The 14,252-nt window shown below is 36.2% G+C and overlaps 2 protein-coding genes across 2 annotated transcripts in view; both read right to left on the bottom strand.

Moving 5' to 3' along the window:
• LOC113014184 (uncharacterized) overlaps window positions 1-14,252 on the bottom strand; it is a 45,499-nt gene that overhangs the window by 17,203 nt on the left and 14,044 nt on the right. Inside the window, exons 11-13 of the mRNA XM_080295521.1 lie at window positions 10,452-10,718; window positions 8,856-9,119; window positions 8,451-8,733 (exon numbers count right to left, since the gene is read on the bottom strand). Of these exons, the coding sequence (XP_080151647.1) occupies window positions 8,451-8,733; window positions 8,856-9,119; window positions 10,452-10,718 (814 nt within the window). The remainder of the gene's footprint in view (window positions 1-8,450; window positions 8,734-8,855; window positions 9,120-10,451; window positions 10,719-14,252) is intronic.
• Window positions 2,319-5,997, bottom strand: LOC113014193 (uncharacterized). Its single transcript, XM_080298459.1, has 5 exons — window positions 5,686-5,997; window positions 5,458-5,508; window positions 4,495-4,554; window positions 4,099-4,158; window positions 2,319-3,945 (listed from the first exon to the last, which is right to left on the bottom strand). The coding sequence occupies exons 1-5, from the start codon at window positions 5,741-5,743 to the stop codon at window positions 3,857-3,859; spliced, it is 318 nt and encodes a 105-aa protein (XP_080154585.1). The 5' UTR covers window positions 5,744-5,997; the 3' UTR covers window positions 2,319-3,856.

The following is a 14,252-nucleotide window of genomic DNA, read 5'->3' as shown; positions in this document are numbered from 1 at the left end:
TAAATATCATTAAATAACTTTAGAAAAACTTCCACTTGACTCTTTACATGTAATGTTGTAAAAAATATATATTTTATTGTTTAATTAATCTGAAAATGTTAGTCTGCCAAATGTGCAGCAATTGAATTTATTTATTCTCTTTAGCTGATAGTTGGTGGGGTCCAGGTAGACTGTATAACTGCATCTCTACCAGTTTCTCTGCACTCCAGCCTCCTCTGGGCCATGTGAAGGGATTTTCCTTAAGGCAGGATAAATGATCTCCACGAAAAGGAACAGGTTCGGCCATCGCACACTAGAACAATTTCATAAGCATTTTTCCTTTCCATTTCACAATCAATTCTACCCCCAGGTCAAAAATATGTCTGGGAAAATTTCCCTAATATAATAGTATTTATAAATACACCCGTCTAGCGATTAATTGCATAAGTGCATGGAGGCAGGACCTCAGAGCAGAAGCATACTCCATAATCTGTTGTACATTATTATATGTATATATTATATGTAACGTGGTATTTTTCAATTATTGTATTTACCAACATCAAGAAGTCACAAGCAAAGGAAGACCACACCATGGTGCATGTTTAAACAAGGAGAGTTTACTGGTCAAAACTATTTATTAAACAAATAAAACACTTTTTTTTTTAACCACCAAAAAATACACGTTCAAAGCAACACAACAGCGGCCCAATATCAGACAAAACTCCACTCTATAGAGTAGGCAATCGTAATGAAGCAGTTGGTTTTATTTTGTGGATTCAAGCTGCTCTTTGTATTTTTGGCCACCAGATGTCACCAAACATGACTGTGTTGAAAAGCTTCGAGTAATGAACCGTTTTTCAATACAAGCCTCAGTGCTTCAGAAAGCTTCATTTGGCCATCACTACTTTCAGGTTAACCCTAGCTGTACGACAATATTAGATTGGTGGCGATGTCATGGATCGGCAGAATGATAGACCCACTCACAGACGGGTTTGTTCACGTGTGAATAGAAACAGACAAAGCAGCTGGTGAATCTCTAATGCAGGGGTGACAAACTTCAGTCCTCGAGGGCCGCTGTCCTGAAACTTATAAATGTGTCCCTGCTGCAACACACCTGAATAAAATTAGTAGGTCATTAGCAAGAAATTATTGAACTCGACTGCATGCTGAGGTTACAACCCCTAACCCCAGGGTGTCGAACTCCAGGCCTCGAGGGCCGGTGTCCTGCAGGTTTTAGATATTGCCCTGGGTCAACACACCTGAATCAAATGATTAGTTCATCACTAGGCCTCTGGAGAACTTCAGGACATGTTGAGGAGGTAATTTAGCCACTTGAATCAGCTGTGTTGCAGGACACCGACCCTCGAGGCCTGGGGTTTGACACCTGTGCCCTAACCCTACTTATGACTAGTTGTTTGACATTTCTAAATTTGATTACCCTGAGCTTTGCTTTCTCACTTTATCTCGACTTTCTGTCTTTGTTGGAGTCTTGCTGGATTACATTTATTGTAATTGTAAAATTACAATAAATGTAATTTTACAATTTTACAATAAATGTAAAATGTTACACCCTGCCTTGAGAGGTTCAAGCCCCTCTGTGACCGAAGAATATGGAAATTTTAATCTACAGCAAATGGATGGATGAGTAGATGACTCACACTGGGCATGTTGTAGTTGCACAAAAAGAACAGGATATTCCTGAGAAGACCAGTAAGAAATGATAAAGTAATCAAAGGGCTTTTACACTATGAAAGTTATTGAAAACAAAAGTCTACGGGTCTACTTCACTTACGGAGTGCAATAACTTATTGGGTGTTCTTTCTAAGCTGAGACAGTCAAAACTTCATTAGAATATTATTATAATTTTAAATTGATGTACTGTAATTATTAGTGTTTTTATCTATTACCTTTGAATCATCATATCTGCTGTCTAAACACTTTCACAATCCTGCTCCTTTTTTAAAGCCAAGAATGAGACAATCTTTCTATTTTTATAAAATAACCAGATGATGTATTTGTTGTAAAACTGAACAAATAAACAAACAAATAAATACTGTATCACTGAGTGTGTTTGATGAACAAGTACCCTCATCAACACCCAAGGCATCAGCAGTTGCAAGACAGTAATCTGTGTATTTGTTGGTACCTCTGAAGATCAATATCTAGGCTCCTATTTTTAACAGTAGAGTAAATCCTGTAGTCACACTGTACATATAATTATTATTTCTGTCTTTCTCTTCCCATGTACAGCTGTTCATGAACATTCCCCACTCTGAGCCATGTATGATCTGATAGCACTTAACTTACTTTAGTGTTTAGAACACAAACGTTCAAGTCAATTTGAATCAATTTTGTTTATTTAACAACAACTCACAATAATAGCCGCCTCAAAATGCTTTATTTTATAAGATAATCACCTTAAAATAAAAAGTCTGCTTTAAACAAGCACCTGGTAACAGCTGGGAGGACGAACTAAATCTTACACTGACAGAAACTAAAATATGTGGATGATATCAGCCATGTGTGAATTAGATCTATCTGGAGCAATGAAGCGCAGAAACAAGAAAACAAGAAAAATTGTTTTTCAACAAACAAGACTGTAGATGTAACAATATTTGAGATTAAATATCTTATAGGAAACACATATTCATATAACACAATTGCAGCTCTCCAAGCAGCTTCCATAAAATAAAATTTAAAGTTGATCTTTTCCTAAAGCTGTTAAAAGAAGAAAAGCAACTTTATAGAAAAATGTCAAGTGATGCTTAATTCATGCAGGGGAAGAGAAACATGTATGCTTATCATACACATCAAATGATTTTAGAAACAATACAGGAAACATCTGTAAACATGCACTGCTCAAAAAAAATTAAAGGAATTATTTTTAATCAGTGTTTAGCATCACATCACTCAAATGTCTATCCTCGATGAAGTAGCAGAAAATGTAGTTAACACTAGGTACAGCAGGGTGAGACGATCCCTGGATGCTACAGAGGTTGTACAGGATGTCCAACTCCTCTAGGATGCCAATTCAGTGCATGCTCAAGAGTCTGTCACCCACTGTCAGACCCTATTGTGCTGTGGGTCCTGGGTTCCTCCTGGTATGATAATGACCACCCTCATGTGTTGAGAGTATGCAGGCAGTTCCTGGAGGATTACGGAATTGATACCACTGACTGGTCCCCACACTCGCCTGACCAAAATCCAACTGGGACATTATGCTTCTCTCCATTTGAAGCTGCCATGCTGCAGCTCAGACTCTCCAGGAGCTCAGATGCCCTGGTCCAGATCTTGGAGGAGATCCCCAGGACACCATTGACTCATTATTCATATGCTCCAAGATTGTCAGGCATGCACACAAGCACACGTTGGCCAAACTGACAACTGAGTATCATTCTGAGTTGGTGCAATGAACATTTGACAAAATGGACAAACCTGCTGCATTATTTTGTCACTTTGATGTGTCTCTGCATTTAGCCCTCTGTAGGTTGTTGACTTTCATTTCCAAATGTTGTTTATTTTTATTTTTTTATTTGTTGTTTATTTATTGAGCAATCTAAATGTAAAAAGACTCTAAAAAGCATCCTGGTCTCAAAGCCAGATCATCAGTTGGTGCTATTATGATGAAAGAAAGTTTGTTTGACTTTATTTTATTTTACAAAACAGTGCATAATCTCATTTTCTCCAATGAGCTCTTTACTTCTAATGGAATTAACTCAGTTTTGTCACTGATCCGGTTGGTTTTGCAGATCTTGTTATTAATCTGAAAGAAATGGTGCAGCACAATTCAGTCATTAAAGGTGATTTAGAACTAAATTTACTCCCTAAAAACTTAAAAACTTTAGTATTTAAGTTCATCGTTACAGCAACATGTAAGCTATTTTATTTCTGCACAGTAACCCAGAGCTGTTTGTGATTTAACTTCAGAATAAACTGTTTCATCAGCTGCTGCAGGAGCTGGTTTTCCTGCAAATAAAGAAATGATTTGTCAAATGTCATTGCAAGTGCCTCTTTGTTCAAAGTGACAACTTGATTTATTTATACGGTTTTCCTTGGTGTGTAAAACGTGTAAAACCCAAAACAAAAGAAATAAGGTACTCATTTTATTACATTACTTACCTTTGTGTCTCTTAGGTTTCGCTTTAGTGTAATAGACCCGTGCGTACAACAGGCTGTCATCTAAAAGAGGATGGACAGATGAGCAGCATTAAAAAATGAGTGGCTTTAATTTCCTTTATATTTTCTGTCAGTTAACACCTACAGTAACTCATCACAGGAACAGACTGAAGGAGATTTTCGCTCTATTGAAGACGAGATTTTATGACAACCTGTTACTGTTAAATCTCATTTCAGTGTCAGATCACTTCAAGCTTCCTCCACCCTGGTTATTAAGGTCAGTGACCCTATAATCCAATGATATCTAACTGATATCATTATAACCCTCTTAAAATGATGAAATAATGGTGTAGTCAATGAAGTCAAGAAAAAAGTTATATATTATATTACTTTACTCACCGTTGTCTTTCTTGGTTTTAGCTCTATCGTGGGAGATCTGTGCATACAGCACACTGTCATCTGAGAGAGGACGGACAGATGATCAGGATAAAAGGTTAAGTGTGTTCATTTTCATTACATTTATATATCTGTCAGTCAACAACACACTGATCATAGAAACCTATTGAAGGTCTATTAAAGATGTTTCTGTCATGTTTAAAAACCTTTTCTATGAAAACCTGTCAACCCTCAAGTCAGTGTCACATCAGCTCAACCCTGCTCAGCATGACCCTTCCACTAAGCTCAAATCCAAACCTTAAGGATCACCGTTCACTTTTCCTCCATCTTTGCCATTCTATACTCCTGCACTACTCATACAATTTATGTCCTCTTAAAACAAGATAATGTGCTCTAATCAACAGACTCCTCAAATGTTTCTTCTAATCTCTTATCTGAAACAGCACTGAAATTAATTCCACGTGATTCTTCTAGGTTAAAATATTAGAATAACAATAATAACAATGATGTTTAATACATAACTTGGCATAAGAAAAATGAAAACAAAACATAATGACATTTAAAAAACAATTATACCAAAATAAAGAAAAAAATATTAATCTCTGAAATGTAAAAACAACCAAACAAAAAAAGGATATAAGCAAAGAGTTAAAAAATGAAGAAATGAGGTTGATTACTGGTTGTTGTCTCATACTGTTAGTAGTGACAGGAACACCAGCAAAAAGTGAAACTAGAGAATAATCAGTCAGGAGGAATGAGATAGATTCATAAAACAGATTCACAGTGGTTTACGTTTTGTAGGACAGACTGATCTTAAAGTTGAACTGACCCTGTGTTAGACTGGAAGGACCAAGTGTCCAACCTCTTTGTTTTCTTATCTGTGTGCAGCTGATTTCTAAAACTTCAATGTTTAAACATAAATAATCACATAGTCTTCATATGTCAATGCTACTGTATCTACTTTACCATTTTGTGTGTCATCATGGTCTTTGATTGATTCATAAACACAAGCATCACCTACAAAAACAAGCCAATGTTAGGTTAAAAATTGAATTTCTTATGTATGGGTTTGATTATCTTCTAAATCAGCAAACTAGAAACAGATATATTGGACCTGGAGTTTAAAAACCGTCAGTAAATAAATTAATAAATACAACAACAACAACAACAAAACTTGTCATGGATCAGGCTGACCTTGGACAGTAGAGTTATCTTGACTGTGTTGAGCTTCATCCTTGATCATGTGGTTCATTGCAGAGCTCTGATTTGTGCTCCGAGTCCTGGTGGAACAAAAAAAACAACAAAAAAAACAAACGTAGTAAACCGATAGATTTAATAAGAAACACAGGATGTAGTTCTAGTACAGGAGAGGGGAGATTTGAACCAACCTGGTAAAGAATGAATCTGTAAGAAAAGACAATTACATTTTTTATTGTAACCTGTTGTGGTGCAAAATTTTACATTGAGCGTTCAGGATACATCTGTGATTTTTATTATTTACATCATATTCAGTTTAATATCAGATGGTTAATGGTCTCACCCTTTGACTGTTTGAAGCGACACAAAAGCAGAAGAAGAAGAATCAGTAAAACTCCACAAACGAGTCCAACGATCAAAGGAGTGAGAAATGAAGAGCTTTCAGGTGCTGCTGTAATAATACCAGGCTTTAATTAGATGCATTTAAACAGATTATTAACATAATTCACATGGGAACATTTTAAAATATAGTATTATTTACAATATCACTATTCCTAATAATAACTGAAAATATTCTATTTGTTTTACTATCATATTTCTCTGTGGTGACTATTTACCTGAATAGTGATTTAAAAAAAACCTTTTGAATTTCACATCACCTGTTTATCATTCCTTTATGAACAAAGGTCTTTAAACCAGCAGCATATTTTGATTCATGCAAGTGGTGATAAATTCTGTGAATAGTTTTCTAATTCAAATACATAATGTCAGCTTTACAGAGACAAAAGTATATATCGCTATTTTATCAATTTGTATTTATACTTTAAAGCTCTGTGCTAATATGTTTAAGCTCAGAAGAACATTTACGTTTGTTTGCAGACACTGTGAATTTTTCAGTAATGATAATTATTATTATAATTATACAGTAGATGATGAGTGAGCATAGAAGTAGATTCACATCTTCATCTATTCTAAGTATTGTATAAAAACATAATGAATACTGACAAACTGAAGTATTCACTCTAATCTGTTGAACCCTGGTGTGCACTCTCCCCTCACAGTTGTATTCTGCATCATCGGGTTTTAAAAGCATATTTAACTTCCTGAATTCATTTTTGTTGGAAGTTTGGTCGTTTTCTATTCATACATCCACTAAAGGTGTAAATGTCAGATCATTAACTTTTCACATTTTGTGTTTCTAGAAGAAGAAAAAAACTCACCCCTGCGATCAATCCTGACTGACTGGCTGTCCTCTGTGTAGTAAACTGGGTTTCCTCTTCCTCCTCTGCACCTGTAGAGTCCTTCCTGTGAGACACTGATTTGTCCATTTGAGTGGAAAACTGCATCTTGTGTGTTCAGAGGTTCAGAGGAGTTCTCATCTCTGTACCAGTAGTATTTCCATCCAGATGATGATGATGATGAGTTCACAGAGCAGGTCAGGGTCACACTGCCCCCTACTGGGATGTCTCTCATATCAGAAGTTACTTGGGCCTGTGGTTGATCTGCTGTTGAGTTTAAACAAAGACACAAAGAAAATATGAATATATACCCCACATGAGGGATCACACGGCCCTGATGTTGTCTCCATTGATGTTACCTCTTGTAAACCTCCTCTCCAGTTTCCAACAACACATAGGAAGGAATAAGACTAAACTGAAATGGTATGAGTAATCTTACAGATGTCTATAATGCATTTTATTCTTTTAGTGTTTATTTTTTTCTGTTGCATTATGATTCTTCTTTGGATTTATAAAATAATACTTGTGCTTATTCTGTGTGATTCCTTCTTATTACCACAACAGAAGACACAGAACTTCTTACTAATGGAATTTATAAGTCCCACATCCCACACAGCTGCACAGACAAATTTAATATAGAAACATTTTATTTATGAGATTTCTTCTAATTTCAGACTTTCATAAAGCATTTTCATTTGATTAGAATATTTTTTTCATGGTAAGTTTGCTTTGATTAGGGAATAGTCTTCTTCCTACATGATCAGAAGAAACATACCAACATATCTCTGTCTCTATAAACCTCCTGTTGAACACATACACACTAATATCAAAAACTTCCACATCACTGTTTGTTCCATTAATACAACAAAATGCATTCATTTATCCACCACTGTTCATGCAAAGTTCTTAAATAAAGTGTTTGAAAGCATCAATTTCATGACAAAAAAAGAAAGAAGAACATTTTTCACACAGTTCACCTCAGCTGGCAAAACAAACCAGTCACTAAAAATGTTGATTGATGCAACCAAATCACTCTCTCTCTAGGATGCCTCGCCCCACAGTAATGAAACTGAACAAGGAAAATATTGCATTACTTCTTGTAATCACAAAGAAAACTAGTAATTAAAGAAAAGACATTAATCTTACTATCTCTAAATGTTGGCTAATTTAATATCGCTAATATGCTACATCTTCAGCCCACACATTTAGTCCACTTTGTATTTCCACAGACATCACCTCAGTGTTTGTTTGTAATAATAAATTTTTCCACCTTGTCAGTTTTTTTCTTTTTTTGTTTTTCTGTCATTATTGTCCTCAGGTGATGGAGCAGCAGGTCAGCATTGGTGTCTCTATACCAGCTGAAGGTTCATGACACAAAGTGGTGACAAACTGTCTACAATGAGGCTACTATCAGCTGCAGCTCTTTGTCTGACTAACAATGTAACATGCTTTGTAGACCTTTGAATTCATCCTGTGCTGACCATTATGACATTTGTCAAATGGAGATCACACAACAAACATGACTTACTTGATGCTGACAATGTGAAGGCTTCACTCCACTCTGTTGAAGAATATGAGTCATCTCTGCGTCGACTCTTACACATGTAGTCTCCACTGCTGGACTCAGAAACTCTGAATGTCACATCATTATTGTGTGTCCACTGTGGGGGTGTCCTGGGTCCTCTCCATTCATACTCCCACTCAGTGGTTTCACCTCCTTCCTGCACCTCACATGTCAGAGTGATCGTCTCACCTCTGAATATCTGAGGCCAGTTGGGTCGTTGTTTTACAACAACTTTATTGGAAACTGTTCACACATATTAACAGTTGAGATACAAACAGAAACATGAAATCAACACAGAAAACTTAACATTGTGTGTTTGATAATCATGAGTGAATGTATATTTCAAACTAAATGACTGAACTCACAGGTTATCTCAATGGTGACATCATCATTTATACCAGTGTAGTAAACTGGGTTTCCTCTTGTTCCTCTGCAGCTGTAGATTCCTCCTTGAGATACTCTGATATCTCTGTTTTGTTGATCTCTGATTTGAACTTCAGAGGTTGTTTGGGTTCGTCTGAACCACTCATATTTCCATCCATCAGAGCTCTGCACAGAGCAGGTCAGTGTCACACTGCCCCCTACTGGTATGATTGTTGTTCCTGCTGTCAGTGTGGCCCTGGGTCTATCTGCTGTTATCAAAAAGACGAAAAGAAAACACACGGCCATTGAACAACATTTTAAAATATGCTTTCATTTTATTTAAATTCCAACTTCCAAGAAGAGATGTCTTTGCTGAGCACACATCATTCTCAGGGACTCCTCTCATCCTGCCAATAAACTCTTCCAGCTCCTCCCCTTCAGCTGACGCTACAGGACCCTACAGACTAAAACCAGCAGGTTTATGAACAGCTTCTTCCCCACTGCTGTCACCTTACTGAACTCAGTCCCCAGCTGAACCTTTCCATCCACACCCACTTATCCCTCCTAATGACCATGATCATGACTGTCATTCATTCTCAACATTCAGAATATGCTTACATTGGTTACTGCTATAGTTTAGGACACTGAATCAGTATAGTCTCTGGTATAGTGCGTACACTGTTCACTATTATAGTCTGTTCAGAGCGCTACGCTTCCACTGTGAATATATTCATAGCACTCTGTAGATCTGTTTACCATATGTAGCACATCTGTATATATTTAGCAAAGCTTTATATTTGTTCATAGTACATCTGTATATCTGTCTGTAGGTCATCTGTATATTTGCTCTCTCTGTACATAATCTGTTCATAACTATCCCACCATTTATTTATACTACCCTTATCTGTGTATAATTGCTCCTATTTTTTTTAGCACTTACTACTCTTGCACTCTGATCAGATGCAAACTGTATTTCCTTAACCTGTATTTATAGATGTGTAATGACAATAAAGTTGAATGCTAATCCTAATTTAAATGTATTTTTTTAATACAGTTTAAGATCATTTTAATTTTTGCTAACGTGGTGAGAGAGCTACAATTTTGAGTTTAGTCGGGTAATTCAGGTTGTAGATCTCTAAATAAGCACAGTTCAAATGTTTGTCCATTCTTTGGCCTGAAGAAGTTACACTGAAAGGAAACTAATGAAGTTCACTGTTGAAGGAAACACACTGATGGGTTCAGAGGGATCTGCCTGGTTTCACATTTAGATAACAGAAACATCGTCACCTTAAATTATGTGGAGCTTTGATGTTTCTTTTTTTTCATTATTTAAATTAAATTTCATCCACAGTTATTCTTGTTATACATTAAAACATGCACATGTTGTAATGACAAGAAACATATTGTCTGAGTATTTTGGTTGTAGTGTGTACTGTGAACAAAGTTAGGTAAAATGCAAGGATCTTTGCTAAAGTTCAATGTTTCAATACATCAGAAATAAAATAGTTTCAATGAAACATTTATTAAACACATATTTTTTATAATTCAGATGAGTATTTTATCAGGAATCATCACATTATTAATCACTGAGGACTTACCTAATACAGTTACAGAGACAGTATTACTGTTCTTTCTATTATGTGTCCCCTTCCAGGTACCAGAGCACTGGTATTCACCACTGTGATCTGCAGAGCTAAATTTGATTGTGTAGTCTTTGTTCTCCCTGTAGCCGACATACTCTCGACCATCCTTCTTGATTTTGTAATACCAGTCAGTGTCTCTTCCTACATTCATGTTACACTTGAAGGTAACAGACTCTCCAATGAAATAGCTGGACCAGCTGGGTTCAATAGTTAGCACAGCACCTAGAATCCAACACAAACAGACAAATAGCAATCTGAAACACTTATTTAATGCTCAAGGCAAAACATTGATTGAAAAACACAAATAGGATATGTATTAGAGTCATACAGGTTGAGAATAATCTTTGCTAAATAAAAAGGAAGAAATAGAAAAAGTGAAAACTGTTCAGTCACCTTGAGCGTGTCCACTGCAGACGAGCGTACAGAGCACTACAATAAAGACAGAAACTTCAGACATTATCAAACTAAAGACACTCAAATGTAACATAAATAAAACACTGTTGGTAATGATGTGTCTCATTTCTTGATCAACGGTGAGTTAATGACCTTCTTAAGGAACAATCCCACCAGGGTTTAAAGTGCAGTCGCTTTCTTACCAAGCTCCTCAAAACACTTGGAGATTTACATCTACTATGATCTGAGTCAGTGCACTAAAATAGAATCCAGTCTACAAACAAACATGATGATAACAGACATGAGAGTCCTCTGATCACATGACCTGAAATGGTACAAATGACTGATGCTCTGTTCTTCTTACTAAAACATGTTTATCGATCAGTATGAATCAAACAATAGGAGTCAGTGATGTACTCACAGAATAGGCCCAGCTCACAGAGCAAAGTGGCTCCCATCCTCACATCCAGCAGTGACACGTCTGAAAACTTCTACAACTTTCTGTAAAGAGAGAGAGTGAAGCAGCAGCACAGCAGATACCAAAGAGCTGAGAAGGAAACAAAGAGGTTTTAAAACTTCTCTCTGCTTCCTTCCTTTTACACAGAAATAACAACTTAACATAGTCTGACCACCACATCATGTGATACATTTATACTCTCCTGCAGAAACATATCAGGCAGATTTTTATCAGAATAGCTATAAAAATATATATATATACTGAAACTAAACAATAATAGCTTGACTGAGTGCCCAAAACACAAGTCAAAGACAAGCTTTAATTGTGAAGTACTTTAGTTCATTTTACAGCCCAGAAACACAACGAGAAACATTGTTCAGATTCAGATTGCTAACAAGTATCTATCAAGCATTAGATATTAAAGTAACAGCGACGGATATTTTGTTGCCTTTGTCTGCTGCTTGTATGCTTGATTTGATTATTGTGAGCTTTATCACCAGTAATAATTACCCTCATAAACACTACATGTATACATCATTCAGATCGTTTTAAACTGCAGTAGATGCATAAATGAAGACAACTGATTAAACACAACCAAGACAATAAACTTTTACCATTCCCTTCCTGTCACAGCTGTAGTCATTGAGTTTGCTGCTGCTCCTTTACAAGGAGATGACGATACACTAAATATTGATGCACAAAATCATTACAAATATACATTAAATAGATTTGAGGTGAGCCCCCATACCAGCTGATAAACAGAGATGTCATCCTTACCGACAGCAAATGTTCACAGCAGATGTTGGTAATCCACACACTTTCTCACACAGCAGTGAAATCAAGAACTGACAGTAATTTTATTTTTATTTCATTAAACTAATGCAGACTCCTTTAACATATCTTTCCACTGTGGTGACATCTTAGATTAGTTATAAATTTACTCACAGAAAGTAAGCGTGCACTAGTTAAAATAGAAATGTGTCCTTAACCAGAAGTGACCGTGAGACCAGATGAAGTCCTGCCCCCTTTCTCAGCTCCTCTCTGTTTTCTTACAAGTAGTTGTAACTGCTGTATTAATAAATAACGACAGTGCCTTTTAGCTTCACTTAGTAACTAAAAAGCACACTTACACACTTAGTTACTCATTTCCATGGCTAAATTTTTAGATAGCAGAGCACAGCTGCAAACAAAGCAGCTGTTTATAGACTTGAATGTGTTTTACAGAATTAACGGTGTAAGTCAAATAAAGGAAGCAATAAGAGGAAGCAAGCAGTTCAGTAAGGCAGAGTTACCATGGCAATCTGATAACATACAGTTATTGGTGAAACACAGTTGTGCTTCCTGCACCCTTTACTTCATAAGATGGTGGACTCCAGCTCGTATTGAGGCGATTTGCTGCTGAGTGTGAAGAGGAGGGAATGAGAATCAGCACCTCCAACTCTGAGCCGTGATTGACACTGGATAATTGTTGAAGTCATAACTGTGGTTTAGGGATGAGTTCTGGCCCAAAGCACAGGATTTTAAGGATCTTGTGGCAAGAGTGGAGTGGGACATTGGCAGGTGGATTGGATGATACTGTGTGACATATGCAGTGATATGGATGCAGGACCAGTGTGGTGTAGTTAAGTGAGAGCTGAGTGTGAAAGTGAAGCTGTCTGTTGGCAGATTGATTTATCTTCCTACCCTTGTGTGGTCACAAGCTCTGGGTAGTGACGGAAAGAATGAGAAGGAAGACATTAGCTTCCTCTAAAGGTGCAGTTAGAGAACATATCTTGAAGCAAATCATAAATCATAATGTTATTTATATATTTATATGTATATATGTAGTATGTAGCTGCAGCTATAATATACTATGTAATAATGTGTGAGTCACAGTGAACTTTCACAAAACTTCATTGCATAGATTTTATTTTTTATTATTTAAATTGAATTTTTGTAATAATAAGGTTCCACATGTCAATGTTGTCGGGGGCATTAGTCAGTGGGACACCGCTAGCAAACATGTTGCATATGTGGAGGTTCCCAGCCAGAGTAGCATGATCTCCACACTGGTAAGGCACATTCACTGTAGGTCCTCTCCCTGTACTAACTTATAAGTTTAAGTTTGGTGTTGCTTTACTAAGTGTTAGTTCTTAGAGCTAAATGTCCCCAAAGTGCTTTTGATTACTTTTAAAGGGAAAAATAGTAATTGAATCTGACTTTTATCCATTATAACACCTATTTATGTGTTTTTCACCTGTGCTAAACAGGGATGAAGAGAGGCCTGCTGCTGTGTGTTTCCCTGATTGTGTTGCTGCATTTTGTCTTTTAGAGTTTGTAGAGATTTTGTTTTATGTGTATAAAGCTGCACGTTAAATAGTATTTTCAGCCATGTTGGGAAAATTTACTCTTGTATCTATAGCTTTTTTGTAATTGATCCATCTTAGCGGGGATTTAAATATTATAACTGATTATCAGTAGTTTGTTTTTGAGTATACTTCCTCCTCGTATCAGAGGTGGGTCGAGTATCTAAAAATTGTACTCAAGTAAGAGTAGCATTACTTTAAAATATTATTACTCAAGTAAAAGTGAAAAGTAGTTGTCAAAAAAGTTACTCAAGTAAGAGTAAAAAAGTACTTGGCGAAAAGACTACTCAAGTAGCGAGTAACTGTTTGAAATGTCCGATTTATTTTATAAATAAATGCTATCAGACAAACAGAAATAAATAAATATACAAATTTGACCATTTTCAAAAGGAACATATGTAAAAAGATCAACAAAATAAGGCACAACAATTCTAATTTCCAGATTTCAGTTTTTCACAACATAAAGCTTTTTTCACCAATACCTACAGTAAATAATATAAATATATAAACAGTGCAAACAATTTCCAGTGACAAGATATGCTGTAAACTTTATATTCATTT

Source organism: Astatotilapia calliptera, chromosome 3 (assembly GCF_964374335.1).
Source record: "Astatotilapia calliptera chromosome 3, fAstCal68.1, whole genome shotgun sequence".
Lineage (NCBI taxonomy): Eukaryota > Metazoa > Chordata > Actinopteri > Cichliformes > Cichlidae > Astatotilapia > Astatotilapia calliptera.
This window is presented reverse-complemented; position numbering and strand designations above follow the sequence as displayed.

Bases quoted from the DNA above. Each gene is read 5' to 3' on its own strand.
- LOC113014193 (XM_080298459.1), bottom strand. From the start codon at position 5,743: ATGAACCACATGATCAAGGATGAAGCTCAACACAGTCAAGATAACTCT. The intron at 5,509-5,685 runs GTCAGCCTGATC...TTGTTTTTGTAG, and splicing joins AGATAACTCTACTGTCCAAG to GTGATGCTTGTGTTTATGAA. The intron at 3,946-4,098 runs GTAAGTAATGTA...CTTTATTTGCAG, and splicing joins GAAACCTAAGAGACACAAAG to GAAAACCAGCTCCTGCAGCA.